The following is a 20,683-nucleotide window of genomic DNA, read 5'->3' on the forward strand; positions in this document are numbered from 1 at the left end:
GCCCTATATCCCTCTATATCTTTCCAATTTATATACCCATCCAGATGTCTTTTAAATGTTGTAATTGTACCAGCCTCCACCACTTCCTCTGTCTGTTCATTCCATATACACACTACCCTGTGTGATAAAGTTGCCCCTTAGGTCCCTTTTAAATATTTCCCTATTCTGGACACCCCACGCAAGGGAAAATACCTTGTCTATTTATTCTATCCACGCCCCTCATGATTTTAAAACCCTCTATCAGATCACCCCTCAGCCTCCGACACTCCAGGGAAAACAGCCCCATCCTATTCAGACTCGCCCTATAGTTGAAATCCTCCAACCTTAACAACATCCTCGTAAATCTTTTTCTGAACCCTTTCAAGTTTCACAACATCCTTCCAAGAGGAGGGAGACCAGATTTGCAAACAATATTCCAAGGGGCCTAACCAAGGTCCTGTACAGCTGCAACATGACCTCCCAACTCCTATACTCAATGACTACCATTAAATTTCATCTGCTAATGACTGCCCATTTTACAGGTCTAGCTGTATTTGGGGTAGATAGTGGCATACTAGCAATGTCACTGGAATAGAAATTTAGAGGCACAGGAACATGGTCCAGGGACATGGATTTAAAACCTACCACATGAGGAAGCGAAGTTTAAATTCATTGAATAAACTTGGAATGTAATGTTAGTTTCAGTAATGGTAATCATGACAATTGTCACAAAAAGCCAATCTGGGTTCAGGGAAGGAAATTCTGTGACCTTATTCGGAAAGGCCAATGACTCCATTCTCACAGCAATGTATGTGGTTGACTCTCAACTGTCCTATGAAACGACCACAGCAAGACACTTGGCTCAAGTGCTATTAGGGTTGGGCAACAAATGCTGGCCTTGCCAAGGGTTCCCACATCCTAAGAAAAAAAATCAAGAAAATGAAACCCCTTCAAGTCTGTTACTTATTCCACATTGCATTTCAAAACTTTGCGTCATCTACAAACTTTGAAATGATGTCCACGTTGTGGATAAAATGGCAAAAAGAGCAGTGGTCCTAATACTTACCCCAGGGGAACACCTCTGTACACATCCCTGAAAAACACCCATTCACCACTACTCCCTGCTTTCAAAACTTTGCGCCAATTTTATATCCATGCTGCCACTAATGCCAAGGGCTTTTATCGGGCAACCATCTGGAAATGGAATCCCGTGAGTGATACAAGTAATGGTTAAAAGGGTTTTTTCCATTCCCTGCCAAGTGGTTTATTAAGTTTAAAAAAAAGCAAAGCATAGCTCCCCAACAGGAATTTTATGCAGCATGGGAATTTCCCAGACCAATGTTATTCCGGTGCACCTGCTCTAGCATTTGCTCAAGGAAATAGCAGTGTACGAAACTTGGCAGAGGTAGCACTCTTTAATGTTTTTCTTAAATGAAACCAACTTGAAGGTAAATATTTATCAACCCTTACTGCATTACACATGGTCGTTCCTGAGCGACGACATAAGCCGTAATTTGATACAAACTTGGAATATTTATCATCTTATGAAAGTGCTTCACAGAATCACATAATAGTTGTGGTGTGGAAGGAGGCCATTCAGCCCATTGTGCCCAAACCAGTTACTGCCATTTGTATTTTTTCCAACACAATCACACACTACGGAAAACAAAACCGATATTTACATTGTTAAAAATCAGGTTTATTTGGAAGCACTACCTTGCGGAACACTGCTCCTTCACAACCACCTGATGAAGGAGCAGCGCTCCGAAAGGTAGTGCTTCCAAATAAACTTGTTGGACTATAACCTGGTGTTGTGTGATTTTTAAAATCGTACACCCCAGTACAACATCGGCATCTCCAAATTATATTTATATAGAACCTTTCACATTGCTGAATGAAAATTGCCCAGATATGTCCTATAAGCCAAAAAACCTGGCTAATTACCACCCCATCAGTCTGTGATCAATCATCAAATGAAGTGATGGAGGGGTCATCAGCAACGTTATAAAACAGCACTTGCTTAGCAATAGCTTGCTCACTGATGCTAAGTCATAGGCATAAACATTTTTAGTTGTTTCATCAATGACCTTCCCTTCAACTTAAGGTCAGAATTGGAGATGTTTACTGATGATTACATTGTTAAACACCATTTGCCACAAACTTGAAAGGGTTCAGAAAAGATTTACAAAGATATTGCCATGGTTGGAGGGAAAGGTTGAATAGGCTGAGACTATTTTCCTTGGAGACGGAGGAGTGACCTTAGTGAGGTTCATGAGGGGCATGGATGGGGTGAGTAGCCAAGGGTAGCAACCCAGAACTAAAGGACATAGGTTTAAGGTGAGAGGGAAGAGATTTAAAAGAGACTTAAGGGACAGCTTTTTCACACAGAGGATGATGCATGTATGGAATGAGGAAGTGGTGGAGGCTGGTACAATTACAACATTTAAAAGGCATCTGGATGGGTATGTGAATAGGAAGAGTTCAGAGAGATATGGGCCGAATGCTGGCAAATGGGATTAGATAAGTTTAGGATATCTGGTCGGTATGGACGAGTTGGACCAAAGGGTGTGTTTATATGCTACACAGCTCCATGACTCAGATACTGCTTGACAATTACCTCCAATGAAAGAAAATTGAATCATTGTCCCTTGACGTTCAATAGCATTACCATTTCCTATTATCAATCTCCTGTGGTCACCATTAACCATAAAATGAACTGGAACGGCCAATGACTCCAGACTGACAGCAACCCACATGGTTAACTTTCAAATGTCCTGTGAAAAGGAGTTTTGCATTAACTACATAAGTACATAGATACATATCGTAACTACAAGAGCCAGACAGAAACCAGGAGGCCCGCTGAAAGGAACTTACCTCCAGATTCCAAAACCCCATTGACAATCTGCAAGAATCAAGTCAATACTGTGATGGAATACTCTCTAGTTGCCTGGATGAGTGCTCCAACAATACTCAAGAATCTTGACACCACAGGGGACTAAACAGCCCGCCTGACTGTGTATTGATGTGGTACCAACTTTCCCCTCCCCCACTGGCGCACAGTTGCAGCAGTGTGTACAATCTACAAGATGCACTGCAGAAATTCACCAACTCTTCTTAGACAGCACCTTCCAAATCCATGACCAGTACCATCTAGAGGAATAGGGTAATCGATAGACCACTGCTTGTAAATGTCTCTCCAAACCACTCTCCATCCTTGCCTTGACATATGTTACCACTCCTTCAGTGTCACATTGTCAGAGCTCCCTCCCTAATGGCTGCAGTGTCTCAAGAAGACAGTTTTCAGCCATCTTCTCAAGTGTAATTAGAAATGGGAAATAAATACTGCTCCAGCCAGCTAAGCCCATATGCCATGAATGAAGATATAAAACAATACTCCACATACTTTGGAACTAAGTACTTTGGAAGTGTAACCACGTTTGTAATGTAGGAAACATAGCAGCCAATTTGTGCACAGCAAGAGTCCACAAATGCGATAACACATTGATAATCTTTTTTAGTGATAGGAGAGACCAAACTCAGACTGGATGATTGCTGCTCCAAACTATTCACAATCCTGACTTCAAACTATATCGCTGTTCCTTTAGTGTTGCTAGGTCAAAATACTGGATTCCCTTCTGAACTGCATTGTGAGTCCATCTGTACAAACAGACTACAGTGGTTCGAAAAGGCAGCTCGTCATCAACTTCTCAAAGGTAATTAGGGATGGACAATAAATTCTAGTCCAGCCAGCAACACCCACATCCAATGATTGAAAAACTCTAATTTCAGACGGTGGACTACTGCAGTGATACAGAGTCAAAAAATGTGGTGCTGGAAAAACACAGCCAGTCAGGCAGTATCCGAGGAGCAGGAGAGTCAACATTTTGATCATAAGCTCTTCATCAGGAATGCAATGATACAGATAGGCTCAATGGAAGCTCAAGAAACATTTAATGTTCTGTTTAAGCACTTTATAGCTTCTGGACTGAACAATAAGTTCAACAACTTCAGACCATGAGTTCCATCTCGAATGTTGTTATGCGATGGTCTGAATCTTGTTTATCATGTTTTTGCTTTCAAACACAGCTGTTCATGATCCTGCCATTCATGCTCTGGACAAGTAATTTCTTCTTCCTTTAAGACAACCGGCAACTATGGCAAGGACTGAATGACATCACAGGCTCTAAAAAGAGACAGTGCAAGATAGCAGACGATGACATATCCCTCCCAGATCGTCTCAACGCCTTCTAAGCTTGCTTTGAGCAGAATTTTGGTGGAGAGGTAACACCTATTCTGACAAGTTCTGACAAGCCTATCCCAACAGTCACTGCATCGGAGATCAGATCAGTTTTCCTTCGTGTGAATCCAAGGAAAGCGATGGGACCAGACGGAGTACCAGGCCATGCGCTCAGAACATGCGCAGATCAACTGGCAGAGGTCTTCTCGGACATCTTCAACCGCTCCCTGCAGCAGGCCACTGTCCCTGGCTGTTTCAAGAGGGCCAACATCATCCCTGTGCCTACAAAGGGTCATGCAGCATGTCTCAATGACTACCGCCCAGTGGCCCTAACTTCGGTTATCATGAAGTGCTTTGAAAGGCTGGTCATGGCATTAATCAACTCCAGCCTTCCCACTACTCGACCCACTCCAATTTGCCTATCGAATCAATAGAAACACGTCAGATGCCATATCACTTGCCCTTCACTCCTCCCTAGAACATCTTGACACCAAAAGCAGCAACATAGGAATCCTACTAATTAACTACAGTTCAGCCTTCAACACTATTATCCCCTTGAGACTGATTACTAAACTTAGTGATCTCAGATTATGCCCCACTCTCTGCAACTGGATCCTCAGTTTCCTGATCCACAGGCCACAATCAGTGAAGATAGAACATAGAACATAGAACAACACAGCACAGAACAGGCCCTTCGACCCACAATGTTGTGCCGAACATTTGTCCTAGCTTAAGCACCTATCTATGTACCTATCCAATTGCCGCTTAAAGGTCACCAATGATTCTGACTCTGCCACTCACACAGGCAGTGCATTCCATGCCCCCACCACTCTCTGGGTAAAGAACCTACCCCTGACATCCCCCCTATACCTTCCACACTTCACCTTAAATTTATGTCCCCTTGTAACACTCTGTTGTACCTGGGGAAAAAGTCTCTGACTGTCTACTCTATCTATTCCCCTGATCATCTTATAAACCTCTATCAAGTCACCCCTCATCCTTCGCCCTTCCAATGAGAAAAGGCCTAGCACTCTCAACCTATCCTCGTACAACCTATTCTCCATTCCAGGCAACATCCTGGTAAATATCCTCTGCACCCTCTCCAAAGCTTCCACATCTTTCCTAAAGTGAGGCGACCAGAACTGCACACAGTACTCCAAATGTGGCCTTACCAAGGTCCTGTACAGCTGCAACATCACCTCACGACTCTTGAATTCAATCCCTCTGCTAATGAACGCTAATACACCATAGGCCTTCTTACAAGCTCTATCCACCTGAGTGGCAACTTTCAAAGAGCTATGAACATAGACCCCAAGATCCCTCTGCTCCTCCACCTTACTAAGAACCCTACCATTAACCCTGTATTCTGCATTCTTAATTGTCCTTCCAAAATGGACAACCTCACACTTGACAGGGTTGAACTCCATCTGCCACTCCTCAGTCCACCTCTGCATCATATCTAAGTCCCTTTGCAGCCGACAACAGTCCTTCTCACTATCCACAACTCCACCAATCTTTGTATCGTCTGCAAATTTACTGACCCACCCTTCGACTCCCTCTTCCAAGTCATTAATAAAAATTACAAACAGCAGAGGACCCAGAACTGATCCCTGCAGAACTCCACTTGTAACTGGGCTCCAGGCTGAATATTTACCATCTACCACCACTCTCTGACTTCAACCGGCTAGCCAGTTCTCTATCCAACTGGCCAAATTTCCCACTATCCCATGCCTTCTGACTTTCCGCATAAGACTAACATGGGGAACCTTATCAAATGCCTTACTAAAATCCATGTACACTACATCCACTGCTCTACCCTCATCCACATGCTTGGTCACCTCCTCAAAGAATTCAATAAGACTTGTAAGGCAAGATCTACCCCTCACAAATCCGTGCTGGCTGTCCCTAATCAAGCAGTGTCTTTCTAGATACTCATAAATCCTATCCCTCAGTACCCTTTCCATTACTTTGCCTACCACCGAAGTAAGACTAGCTGGCCTGTGCACAACATTCGCCACTCTCCAGTCCCCTGGAGACAATATTTCATCCTCACTAACACTCAACACTGGAGCCCCCAGGGGTGCGTACTCAGCGCCCTACTGTATTCTCTGTATACTCATGACTGCATTGCCAAATACCAGACTACTGCCATTTACAAGTTCACTAATGACACAGTCGGTCGAATCTCAGATGGCGATGAGACTACAGACGGGAGGTAGAAGACCTGGAAAAATGGTGCACGGAGAACAACATGGTTCTCAATGCTGGCAAAACCAAGGAACTCATTATTGACTTTCAGCGGGATGTTACTCATGCCCCCCTACACACTAACAGCACGAGGTGGAATGAGTGGAGAGTGTCAAGCTCCTGGGAGTGGTCATCCACAACAAGCTTTCTTGGACTCTTCATGTGGATGCACTGGTTACAAAAGCCCAACAATGTCTCTTCTTCCTCAGGCAGCTGGAGAAATTTGGCATGATGGCGAATACCCTTGCCAATTTTTATAAGTGCACTATGGAGAGCATTCTATCTGGATGTATCACTACCTGGTATGGCAACTGTACCATTCAAGATCAGAGACGGTTACAGAGAGTGGTGAACTCGGCCCAGACAATCACAAAGGCCACCCTCACATCTATAGAATCCATTTACCAGGCCCGCTGTCAAGGAAAGGCCGCCAGCATTCTCAAAGATCCATCCCATCCTGATTATGTTTTTCTACAACCTCTACCATCGAGGAGAAGATACAGAAGCCTGAACACACACCAGCCGGTTTCGTAACAGTTTCTACCCTACTGTAGTTAGAATACTGAATGGACTCACAAACTCTTAACATTCGCCTGTACCTGTGTTTTTGTTTTTGCCGCTGTTTACCTATTATTTACTTATCTCTGCTACTTAACTCTGTGATCTGCCTATACTGTTCACAAGACAAAGCTTTTGACTGTGCCTCGGTACACGTGACAATAAATTCAATTAAATTCAATTCAACTACTACCAGTCCCTTTGCCTTTTGTTTCCGTTTTGGCCAAAGTGAAGCATGATGAAAGTTCATAATATGCTATCACTATTTGACAGCTTGGGCTTGAAGTGGAAGACATGTGTTGTGTTGTAGAACAGAGGGACCTAGAGGTTCAGGTACATAATTCTTTGAAGTTTCGTCACATATAGACAGGGTTGTTAAAAAGGCATTTAGCACGCTTGCCTTCATTGCTCAGTATATGAATTGGGAACTCATGCTGAAGTTGTATAGGACATCACTGAGGCCACTTCTGGAGTAACGTGTCCAGTTCTGGTTGCCCTGTTACAAGAATAATATTATTAAGCTTGAGAGGATTCAGAACACATTTACCAGAATGTTGCCAGGTAATGAAGATCTGAGTTATAAAGAAAGATTCAATAAGCTGGTACATTTTTCACTGGAGCATAGGAGGTTCAGAGGGGACCTTAAAGAGGTTTATAAAATAATGACAGGTACAGATATTGGTGTCTTTACCCTAGGATGGGGGATTTCAACCCTAGAGGGCATATTTTTAAGGTGAGAGATTTAAAAAGACTTGGGGGAGGCAAATTCTTTTCCACACAGAGTAATTCATGTGTGGAATGAACTTCCTGAGGAAGTGGTGGATGCGGGCACAGTTATAACATTTAAAAGATACTTAGATAAGTACATGAATAGAAAATGTTGGAGGGATATGGGCCAAGAGCAGGCAAGTTGGACTAGTTTAGTTTAGGATTATGTTCACATGGACTGGTTCAACTGAAGGGTCTGTTTCCATGCTGTATGACACTGTAACTATGACGATAAAAATATACATTTTTAAACTGAATTTCCAATTTTTATTTTGTGCATTGAGAAGGGGGAAGATGTGGCCTAAGTTTCATTTTAGATTTGTTCTGAGAGTGGGAGTGAAACATACAAGATTCTTTTTGGACTTGACAGAGTGAATGCAGAGAGGTTGTTTCCCCTTATGGGAAAGTCTAGAACTATAGGGCACAATCTCAAAATAATAGGTCGCCCATTCAGGACAAAGATGAGGAGGAATTTCTTTTCCCAGAAAGTAATGACTCTGTAGAATTTCTTACTGCTGAGAGCTGTAGATGCTGGGTTGTTGAGTATATACAAAGGTGTGGTAGTCAGATTTTTAATTAGTCAGAGAATCGGGGTTGTGTAGAAAAGGCAGGAAAGTGGAGTTAAGGATTATCGAATCAGTCATGACATCATTGAATGGTGGAACAGATTCGATGGATTGGAATGGCTGACTCCTACATCTTACGCATTTTCATGACTTTTAAGTGTTTGTAAGGTTGTTTTTGGGGCAAGAAGGTTGAATCTTTCCTCTTAATATGTGCTATAATAAGAGGCTGGATACAGTCACATAGTCTTCTCTGCTCTAAAGAAAACAGAGAGGGGACTAGAGATGAGACTATGAGGGGCATGGAGAGGGTGGATAGAAAGCAACTGTTCCCCTTAGTAAAATGGGTCAAGGACAAGGGGCATATTTCTAATATGAAAAGCAGGTGGTTTACGGGAGATTTTTTGGAAAACATTTCTCACCCACAGACTGGTAGGAATCTGGAATGTACCGCAAGGAGTGTAGATGAGGTGGGAAACCTCACAACCTTTAAAAAAGTACTTGGATGAGCACTTGAAGTGTCATAACATTCAAGGCTATGGGCCAAGTGCTGGAAAGTGGGACTAGTGTAGACTTAGAATAGTGTTTTTGTCAGTGTAGAATCAATGGGTCAAAGAACCTCTTCTGTACTGTATGATTCTATGAGACCAGTGTCTATAGCTCTTATATAGTGTAACATAGTTTGTGTATTTCTTTTGTATAAAAATATTTAATGTTTGTTTGTTAAGAATATATTGGCAGCCTCTTGTGAATATATTCAGTGACTGACTGCCACTATAAACAAAAATAGTCAGGTCTCACTCTGGGATCTGACTTGTCCAGTACTACCACCAACTGGATCATAACTGAAGCAAACACCTATAGAGCAAATAAGAATTTTTTTAAAAATCAGGAAACAACAAGAGCGTGCACATAACTTTAACATTCTCAACCAGATATTCTTCTACTTTAGGCAAAAGCTACACAGAAAACAAGCCTCTCATCCCAAAGTCTTGAGTCACCAAGTGGGATTATAAAGAGAATACATGCCTTGTGAAGACATGGAGGAGAAATTACAGAACATCACAGATTAGATTAGATTACCTACAGTGTGGAAACAGGCCCTTTGGCCCGATAAGTCCACACCGACCCTCTGAAGAGTAACCGACCCAGTCCCATTTCCCAGTTGCACCTAACACAATGGGCAATTTAGCATGGCCAATTCACCTGACCTGCACATTTTGGACTGTGGGAGGAAACCGGAGCACCCGGAGGAAACTCACGCAGACATGGGGAGAATGTGCAAACTCCACACAGACAGTCGCCTGGGAACCTGGGACCCTGGTGCTGTGAGGCAGGAGTGCTAACCATTGAGCCACCGTGCTGCCCCAAATCCTCCAAAGCATGATGTAAATTGGCCATTGGTAATATGTATATAAATCTTTCAGTTAAAGCACTTCTAAGATTGCAAAATATAAACATATGTCTGTAGTTTGGGATTTCCCCCATTGGTTAAGGAAGAGAACCTTGATATGAATGTCACTCCTTGGCTTCTGTAATTATAACAAGCTTTGCTATTCCTGTAACTGTTGAGGGGCAACTATTTGTTCCAATAGCCCTCAGCAGTGGGCAGTATTTGGACAATCTTACCTCATATCTGGTGTATTTTGAAAACTTTTCCAGTTGTATAGTTCATCTCATTCAATTAAAATGAAATGTTCTCTGGGTAACACAAATTGTTCCTTACCATAATTTCACGACCGTGTGAAAGTTTCAGCACAACAGGGATCCGATCAGTGCCAGTATATTCATGCCTGAGAAGAGGGAACAATTAAAGTATAAGTTCTTCTCATCACTATTTCAAACCAGACATCAAACACCTGTTGTTGATACTTAAATGTGTAAGTTTAAACAAAACAAAGAAAGAACAAAGAAAATTTACAGCCCAGGAACAGGCCCATCAGCCCTCCAAGCCTGAGCCAATCCAAAAGTATTATCTAAACCTGTTGGCCAATTCCTAAGCATTTGTATCCCTCTACTCCCCACCTACTCATGCATCTGTCCAGACGCATCTGAAGTGAATCTACCGTGCCTGTCTCTACCACCTCTGCTGGCAATGTGTTCCAAATGCCCACCACCCTCTGTGTGAAGTACTTGCCGCATATATCCCCTTAAACTTTTCACCTCTCACCTTGAAAGCATGACCTCTCGTTATTGAATCCTTCACCCTGGGAAAAAGCTTGTCTCTATCCTTCATGATTTTGTAAACCTCAATCAAGTCCACCCTCAATCTCCTTTTTTCTAGTGAAAATAAACCCAACCTACTCAACCTCTCTTCATAGCTAGCACCTTCCATACCAGGCAACATCTTCGTAAACGTTCTCTGCACCCTCTCCAAAGCGTCCACACCCTTTTGGTAATGTGGCAACCAGAACTGTACACAGTATTCTAAATGCAGCCAAACCAATGCTCTGTACAATTTTAACATGACTTGCCAACTCTTATACTCAGTACCTCGTCCAATGAAGGCAAGCATACTATATGCCTTCTTGACCACTCTATCCACCTATGCAGCAACCTTCAGGGTACAATGGACCTGCACTCCCAGATCTCTCTGCCCATCAACTTTTCCCAAGGCTCTTCCATTCATTGTATAATTCGCTCTAGAATTAGTCTTGCCTAAATGCATCACCTCACATTTGTCTGGATTGAAAGCCATGTGCCACTTTTCCGCCCAACTCTACAGTTTATCTATATCCTCCTGTATTCTCTGACAGTCCTTTATGCTTTCTGCTACTCCACCAATCTTCGTGTCATCTGCAAACTTGTTGATCATACCAACAGTGCCCTCTTTTAGATCATTTATGTATATTACAAACAACAGTGGCCCCAATACTGACCCCTGTGGAACACCATTGGTCACCTTTCTCCATTTCGAGAAACTCCCTTCAACTACGACTCTCTGTCTCCTGTTGCTCAACCAGTTCTTTATCCACCTAGCTAGAACACCCTGCACACTACGTGACTTCACTTTCTCCATTCGTCTACAATGGGTAATTTTATCAAACGCCTTACTAAAGTCCATGTGTATGACATCAACAGCCCTTCATTCATCTAACAACTTGGTCACTTCCTCAAAGAACTTTATTAAGTTGGTAAGGCACGATATTCATCTCAGATCAGAATAAAGCTTTAAACTTCAGAGTGTGCCTAGAAATGAAGGTTAGTTTCCAGATTTTCACTCTTACTCTTTTGTTCAACTTAAGATTAATAGTCAATATATTTCATCCAGAGTTATAGCCTTTGTACAACACAAATTTAGGTTAACAGTTCATTATTTCATAGAATTCCTACCCAACCAGGCCACAATGACCCTCTGAACAGCAGCCCACCCAGACCCACCCCTCTACTCTATCCCTGTAGCCTTGCATTTTCCATGGCTAACCCACCCTACCCTGCATATCTCTGGAAACTATGGCCGTTTTAGCACGGCCAATCCACCTAATCTGCACATCTTTGGGCTGTAAGAGAAAACCGGAGCACCCAGAGGAAACCCACACAGACAGTTGCCCAAGGAATCAAACATGGGTCTGTGCTAACCACTGAGCCATCATACTGCCCATTGCATTTCAAGTATAATTATTGCGTTTATACAGATTATTGTAAATTACCCCAATGGTCTTTATGTGAGCTTATTATAAGATAATGTCATATATGGCTATTGCCCTCAAGTACATCCCTGCGGTTCCTTTGTGTTGATATCTAGGATATTCTCATATCTCTATTGCTCCTTACATGCAGTGATATTAGCCATTTTCACTCATCCTGAGTGTGCATTTGGAGGAATACAAGTTTAAGGAAAAGGATTCACTGAAGCTCTTGCTTAAAATCATTAATTTATTAAATTGATGAAATAATTTTTAAAAAACTCATGCAGCTCCTGACCTGGTGTAACACTTTGATACAACAGTCTGGTATAAACATAAGTTCTTGTTAATGTTGCTCCTTTAATCTTCCAAGGATCTTCACAGAAACAATTATCTAGCAAAAGGTTGACCAGGTCATACAATGAGAAATAAGAATGGGTTGGTTAAAGAGGCAAGTTTTACGGATCATCTTAATTGAGGAGAGGAAGGTACAGACGTTTGGGAAGACAATCCCAAAGCTGAGAGTGCAAGCAACTGATAGTGAGGCTCCTAATACTGAAGATTGAATGTAGATTGAACATATACATTGATTGGAGACATTTTTGTAACAAGTAACTTATCATGACTGTTCTATCTGATAGACCACTGTTAAAATCATATTATTAAAGTGCATTGCATCTTTGTAGATTACACTAGTTCAAATGGCCTGAGCATCTTAAAGCGCTCCATTTACTTGAAAGTTAATTTGGAGCCATACCTCCAGTAAAACTACACAGACATGATAAATTCTTGCCTCAGATTGGGAGTACAAGTCACAATAATATTTTCCAGGCGTGAAAGGAAGCAAGTACACATATGTTCCCCCATCCCATCTCTAGCCTTAATACCTGTAAGTTAGTTGAATAGTTTCTCGCTGTCCAGGAAGCAAGCATCCAGATTTTGGTTCCACAGTGAAGAGCCGATTATCATCAATCCTCATCTCGTGCAGCTCAGTGGGGTTGAATTCTCCAGTCTCAGCCCAGTATTCCAGGTCCAGTTGTTGGTCTTTTGGAAACAGGAAAGCCCTTGATAAAGTAACAGGAGGAAGGGGAAAAATATGTAAGTGCCCTCCAGGTTGTAAATTCAGAGTTTAAATGCAAAACGCACTCACAATCTTGGGCTGCCCATCCTGATCATAGAGAATCATGAGGCACAGAAGAGGGCCATTCAGCCCATTAGGCTTGCGTAACATCTTTGAAAATCATATCCAAGTACTCTGTCTCTCCCCATCAATTAGTATTTTTCCCACAGCCCTGCAAATGTTTCCTTTTCAGATAGTTGCCCAATTATCTGAAAGGGCGGCACGGTGGCACAGTGGTTAGCACTGCTGCCTCTCAGCGCCAGAGACCCAGGTTCAATCACCGCCTCAGGCAACTGTCTGTGTGGTGTTTGCACATGCTCCCTGTGTCTGCATGGGTTTGCTCTGGTTTCCTCCCAGAGTCCAAAAATGTGCAGGTTTAGGTGAATTGGCCATGCTAAATTGTCCATAGTGTTAGGTGAAGGGGTAAATGTAGGGGAATGGGTCTGGGTGGGTTGCTCTTCGGAGGGTCGGTGTGGGCTTGTTGGGCCGAAGGGCCTGTTTCCACACTGTAAGTAAAAAAAAAGTAAAGTAAGTAATCTACTATCTCTTGAAAGCTATTGTTGAACCTGCTTTCCATTTCCTTTCAGGCATTCCAGGGCAGGAAATATGCTGCAAAAATAAGTTCTTATCTCCTCCCTGGTCATTTTGCCATTGTATTCTTTAGCTACCGACCCTTAGAACATAGAACAGTACAGTACAGTAGAGGCCCTTCGGCCTTCGATGTTGTGTCACCCTTTTATCCTACTCTAAAATCAGACTAACCTACATACACTTCATAGCAGTGGAAATAGTTTCTCCCCATCTACTCTTATTAAAACACCTAACCATTTTGAACACTTAACTATGTAAAGATAACTATCACTTTATCTTGCATGTAACTTGAAATATTTTTCTACTTGAAGGAATTTGCCTGGGAGGGCCTATAGTGAAACTACCCATAGTATGTTGCCTGGCAATCCATGGAAAAAGGTCAATAAATCTCCAAAAAGAAAGTTACCTGAAATCCAACCCAAATATTTTTAAGGCAATTTAACATTGATGTCCTGAGGCGTCTCCTCCCTTCCTATTCACTAAAATATCTAAGAGAAACAGGTATAAAATTGAAATGAGTTCATACACAACCATACATTCAAGATTTGGCAGAATCTATCAGTAAAATACTGTTAAGAATTGGGGCTCACTGCACAATTTATTTCTTCATTTCTTCGAAAGCTGGACAATTTAGAGACTGAGCTGAAAAAATGCGTTGCTGGAAAAGCGCAGCAGGTCAGGCAGCATCCAAGGAGCAGGAGAATTGACGTTTCGTGCATAAGCCCTTCTTCAGGAAGATTCTCCTGTTCCTTGGATGCTGCCTGACCTGCTGCGTTTTTCCAGCAACACATTTTTCAGCTCTGATCTCCAGCATCTACAATCCTCACTTTCTACCAATTTAGAGACTGGCCAATTACATTCAACTACTCTACCACTAAGGAGGACAATCCCTTGATATGAAGGGCAGTGTTTGTCACTGGCCACCCGGGTGTTTTCCTATCTTCCTGGTGGTGGAATTTGAATAAAGATTCGTGCAAAAAAATATATATATAAACAGGAGATAACAGAAGGTTCTTCCTGGTGGTGGAAATTGAATAAAGATTGGTGCACTTTGAAAAAAAAAAGAAATGTGAAGTCCCTCCAGTTCTATTTTGATTTAGTCCCTACCCTCCCCTTCACTGTTTTGATCACAAGAAAAAGGAGGACAAGGGCAGCAAATGACAGGAATATCACCACTAGCACATTCCCCCCCAATCCCGATGTGGAAATGTATCACCATTCATTCACTCTTGCTCAGTCAAAATTCTAAAACTACCTCCCTAACAGCACCTTCTAAGGGTGACCCATGACCTCTTACATCACCAAAGGCAAGGGAAGTAGATGCATTGGAATGTCACCACATGCAAGTTGCCCTCCAAGCCACTCACCATCTTGATTTGGAAATTTATTGCCACTTATTTACTATCACAGGGCCAAACTCTTGGAACGCCTTCCCCGACACCACCGTGGTGACCCTACATTCAAAGGGCCGTGCAGTTCAGAACGTCAGCTCACCATCACGTTCTCCAGAGCAATTAATATTGTGTATTACATGCTGGCTCAGTCAGTGAAGAGTACATGTCATAAACAAATAACAGACTAGAAAAAGCAATTCAGTGGGGGTAGAGGATATAGAACATAGAACATAGAAGAACACAGCGCAGTACAGGCCCTTTGGCCCTCGATGTTGCGCCGATCCAAGCCCACCTAACCTACACTAGCCCACTATCTTCCATATGCCTATCCAATGCCCGTTTAAATGCCCATAAAGAGGGAGAGTCCACCACTGCCACTGGCAGGGCATTCCATGAACTCACGACTCGCTGAGTAAAGAACCTACCCCTAACATCTGTCCTATACCTACCACCCCTTAATTTAAAGCTATGCCCCCTCGTAATAGCTGACTCCATACGTGGAAAAAGGTTCTCACGGTCAACCCTATCTAAACCCCTAATCATCTTGTACACCTCTATCAAGTCACCCCTAAACCTTCTTTTCTCCAATGAAAACAACCCCAAGTGCCTCAGCCTTTCCTCATACGATCTTCCTACCATACCAGGCAACATCCTGGTAAACGTCCTCTGCACCCGTTCCAGTGCCTCCACATCCTTCCTATAGTATGGCGACCAAAACTGCACACAATACTCTAGATGCGGCCGCACCAGAGTCTTATACAACTGCAACATGACCTCAAGACTCCCGAACTCAATTCCTCTACCAATAAAAGCCAGTACGCCATATGCCTTCTTCACCGCACTATTTACCTGGGTGGCAACTTTCAAAGATCTGTGTACATGGACACCAAGATCCCTCTGCTCATCCACACTACCAAGTATCCAACCATTAGCCCAGTACCCCATCTTTTTGTTACTCTTACCAAAGTGAATCACCTCACACTTAGCTACATTGAACTCCATTTGCCACCTTTCTGCCCAGTTCTGCAGCTTATCTATATCCTGCTGTAACCTGACACATCCTTCCTCACTGTCAACAACTCCTCCGACTTTCGTATCATCCGCAAACTTGCTCACCCAACCTTCTAGCCCCTCCTCCAGGTCATTTATAAAAATGACAAACAGCAATAGTCCCAAAACAGATCCTTGCGGAACACCGCTAGTAACGGCACTCCAAGATGAACCTTTACCATCAACTACTATCCTCTGTCTTCTTCCAGCCAGCCAGTTCCTAATCCAAACCTCCAACTCACCCTCAATGCCATACCTCCGTATTTTTTGAAGTAGCCTACCATGGGGAATCTTATCAAACGCCTTACTAAAATCCATATACACATCTACCGCTTTCCCCTCGTCCACCTCCTTAGTCACCTTCTCAAAGAATTCAATAAGATATGTCAAATTGTTACATAAACGAGAGCTCTTTCTTTGCTTACTTGGAGGAGTTATCTCTCAGGATTACCTCTATGCTCAGCGAAATTAAACCTGTATCTCTTCTAACTTCTGACTTTGTTATGACACAACTGTGGGACTGTAGAAATGAGCATGTTAGATTTTCCATTTGTAATTTGATCACAAGTTGAGTTCCTCCTGCCTTCCTCCCTAATGCATGTGGTACCCACCAGTCAGCAGGTGTCATCTCCTTGTTCTCAATCATGAGCAGGACAATGGATGGATCTGCACAGATGGGTGCTGCTCCAAAGTTGAAATCCACCATCACTGGAGTAGACACTGAGGGACATCGACTCAAGCTACAAAAGAAACAGAGAAGACTGTGATGCCCAATCGTCCTCAAGAGAAATAAAATTGCTTTTGCATTGCATGCCCTTATATAACTTGGCTAATGAGTGCAGAGGATCAAGAGATGCATTGTTTGGTGTGAATCTCAGGAATTCACTAGTCGTTTGATGCTATTCCACTGTTTAACCACACAAACGATATGTCAAGCAAATTCTGGTATTCTGGATTAATTACCCTTTAAACAAGCTACAGAAAGTTATAATGCATAATTAATAATACAAATACCTATTAAATATAAAACTTGCTTATGCCATGATAATCAACAATTTCACTCAAGAAATAAAATAATTTAAACTGTTTAATATTATTCCTGCAGATAGTTGTAAATTTAGCATAATTCTAAAGAAAGATTTATTTTCATTTTTCCTACCCATTACTTTTTTGGCTCTCGCTTCTTCCATCGAACGCTTCCCTCATTTTCTTTGTTCCTCCTTCTGTAACCAATTTGACTCTAATTCAACTTATTTCCTTTCCATTTCTTAAATCAGTCTTCAAATGATGCTTAGTTAACTCTGTCAGTGAAGATGTGCTGTTGCACTTGCCACATGTTGTCCAACACACAGAATCACAAATTTTTATGGTGCAGGAGGAGACCATTCAGCCCATTGTGCTTGCACTGGCTCTTCAAAGGGCATCATTACCTAGTGCCAATCTCTTGTATTTTCCCCAGACCCTTGCACTATGCCTATCAAAATAATCATCCAATGCATTTGAATTCCTTGAATGAAAGTGTCTCCACCACACTTCCAGACAGTACATTGCACAACATAACTATTTGCTGTAAGCAAGTCTTTACTCTCATTACCCTTGCTTCTCTTGCACATCATTTTCAATCTATGCCCTCTTATTCTTCCTTTTTATGATGGGGACCTCTTTTCTCTATCTACTCTGTCCAGCTCACTCTTGATTTCAACCTTTATCAAATCTCCTCTTCGCCTTCTTTTCTCCAAGAACTGTCCTAGCACGTACTTCTAGCTAGTTACAGCAAGAAGTAAAATTAGAATTGAACAGTTTAAAAAAAAATGTCTAATTAATACTGCCTGCCCAACATTTGTGAAATTTGGAGATATTGAGCATCCATCTGCATTACCAATGGGAGAAGCTATGCTACAGATATAGGTCATTCGGATTTGAAGAGATCTGGACCAGTGCATTCATTTCTGGCCAATTGACTCAGATGCAACATGTTGTCATTCAAGGTGGTGCAGCCTTATTGAAATGACACTAGCTCAAATGGGATTAAAACTTATGTAATTATATCATTATGATTTGCAAAGGGAAAGGAGATATGTATGGCATAGTAGGAAGCAATGTGGTTCATTAGGTCTGTTCCAAAATTCTTGGTTATTTAGTGAAAAGCTAAAAGCATCCTGCTCACTGCACCAGTCACTAAAAATTACCCCAGTCTCATTGGAAGAGATGACAAATGGTCAGTTTAACCTGACGGTCACTACACCCCCTGGTGATGGGCAAGGTTGAGGACCTTCATGGTAACCTCAATGGGTATGGGAATTGAACAAATGCTTTTGTGTCACTCTGCATTACAAACTAGACAACTGAGATAACCAATCCCCTAAAGGCACTAAAGTCTACTTCCTGGAAGTGAAATGAAGGGGATGTTTCACAATTTTGTATGGTAGGTCTTAAAATGCATGAAGGTAGATAAATCCCTGGGACCTGGTCAAGTGTATCCACGGAGATTGTGGTAAGCTAGGGAAGAAATTGTGGGGCCCCTAGTGGAGATATTTACATCTTCGAAAGCCATGGGTGAGGTGCTGGAAGAATTGAGGGTGGCTAATGTTGCGCCATTATTAAGAAAGGTTGCAAGGCAAAACCAGGCAACTACAGACTGGTGAGCAAAGGGAATGACAGTTGGACTTGCTGGAGTTGGGATTCTGAGGGTTTGACATTTACACAGGACCACAACTGCAGCACTGCATGATGTTTTGCTCTGTTTATTTAAAAGATATTTGGGGCGACACGGTGGCTCAGTGGTTAGCACTGCTGCCTCACAGCACAAGGGTCCCAGGTTCAATTCCAGCCTTGGGTGACTGTCTGTGTGGAGTTTCCTCCAGGTGCTCCGGTTTCCTCCTGCAGTCCAAAGATGGGCAGGTCAGGTGAATTGGCCATGCTAAACTGTCCATAGTGTTAGGTGTGCATGTCAGAACAAATGCGTCTGGGTGGGTTACTCTTTGGAGGGTCGGTGTGAACTTGTTCAGCCGAAGGGCCTATTTTAACACTGTAGGGAATCTAATCTAATATACTTGCCAGAGGATGTGCGGTGGAGGTTCCCAGTCTGAGTCATGGGATGATAGGTTTGTCATACAAGGAGAATTTGGATCAACGGGCCTATAGTCATTGAAGAATGAAATGTAATCTCATCAAAATGTATTGAGATCTGATTAGTTAAAAGGATAATGTTCCCAAGCTGGCATCCAGAACAAGGATCAGAGTCTCAGAATACACCATAGGCCATTTCAGACTGAGATGAGGAGAAATTTCTTCATGCAGACAATGGTGAGCCTACGAAGTTCTCCACTAATTGAGACTAAGAAGGTAAAGACACTGAATATATTTAAGAAAGAAATAGGCAGCTTACTAGAAGCCAAATGTGTCAAAAGGTAAGGAGAGATAGCAAGAGTATGCCGTTAAGATAGAGGATAATTCATAGCTGTGTTGATTAGTGGAGGGCGTTCAATGTGCCGTATGGTCTACTCCTAATCCAATATTCAATGTTTCTATAGTCTCAGTTGTTGGGCATGTCCTTGGTAGGATTACTCACCTGTGTCTGGTTGGCACTTGGTAAAGCAGCTCACCCTCTGTGGGATCGCGCTGCAGGTACTCATTGAGTGTGTCCAGTGAGAAGAGGCGCCAGAGCTGCTGCTTGCTGATGCCATTAATGCTCCCCAGACAACGAGCATCCGAGATGAATATCATTGGATAGACTCCATCAGCTGTCACACGACACAAAGGTTTGCCCTCCTCACTTTCATCAGGTTCTAGCACTTAAAGTATTGCACAAATGAAAACAGTTAAGATCAATGTGGTAGGTGCATTTTCATTTCAGGTCAAGGATGCACATCTATACTGCAGAATCAAATGCTTGGGTCCAATTCCAGAGACCAGTTCATAACCTAGGTTGTTATTCCAGCACAATTCAAATTAACTGAAAGTGCCATCTTTAGGAAGAGAGATCAAACAGAAGGTGGTGGTACAATTACAGCATTTAAAAAGTATCATATTAAAAGGTATATATGAACTGGAAGAGATAAGAGGAATATAGGCCAAATGCTGGTAAATGGGACTAGGTCAGATTGGGATACCTGTTCGACACTAGAAAGCTAGACTGAATGCTGTATGAATCTATGACTCCCCCACCAAGGTGGGTGTAAAAGCCTCCTTGGTAGTATTTTGAAGAAAAGCAGAGGCATTCTCAATAGTTTTCTGGCCAAAATTTACCACTCAACAAACATCATTAAAACAAGTTGTCTGGTCAAAATATTGCTGCTTCTAGGTCCTTGATATGTCCAAATTCAATGCCATGTTTCAAATTCAGAATGACTGCAGATCAAAAAGTGCCTCATTGGTTGTAAAGAGCCTCAGGGTGGTCTAAGATCATAAAAGTTCCCATAAGAATACAATATTTTCTTATTTTGATTATTTGTTTTCAATTTCACTCACAACACATTTACTTGATGCCAATTAATGCCAAATTAAAGGCAATTTTATGGCCCAACCTGATTCCGAACCAGATGAAGTGG

The 20,683-nt window shown here is 42.3% G+C and overlaps 1 protein-coding gene across 1 annotated transcript in view; it reads right to left on the reverse strand.

The window, feature by feature from the left end:
• The window catches only part of cfap65 (cilia and flagella associated protein 65), a 156,699-nt gene that overhangs the window by 61,839 nt on the left and 74,177 nt on the right, over positions 1 to 20,683 (reverse strand). The window contains exons 18-21 of the mRNA XM_087988626.1: positions 19,705 to 19,927; positions 16,745 to 16,873; positions 12,866 to 13,042; positions 10,079 to 10,145 (exon numbers count right to left, since the gene is read on the reverse strand). Of these exons, the coding sequence (XP_087844752.1) occupies positions 10,079 to 10,145; positions 12,866 to 13,042; positions 16,745 to 16,873; positions 19,705 to 19,927 (596 nt within the window). The remainder of the gene's footprint in view (positions 1 to 10,078; positions 10,146 to 12,865; positions 13,043 to 16,744; positions 16,874 to 19,704; positions 19,928 to 20,683) is intronic.

This window comes from Chiloscyllium plagiosum, unplaced genomic scaffold (assembly GCF_037043375.1).
Source record: "Chiloscyllium plagiosum isolate Xiang-an unplaced genomic scaffold, Cpla_swu_hap1 HiC_scaffold_7, whole genome shotgun sequence".
NCBI lineage: Eukaryota > Metazoa > Chordata > Chondrichthyes > Orectolobiformes > Hemiscylliidae > Chiloscyllium > Chiloscyllium plagiosum.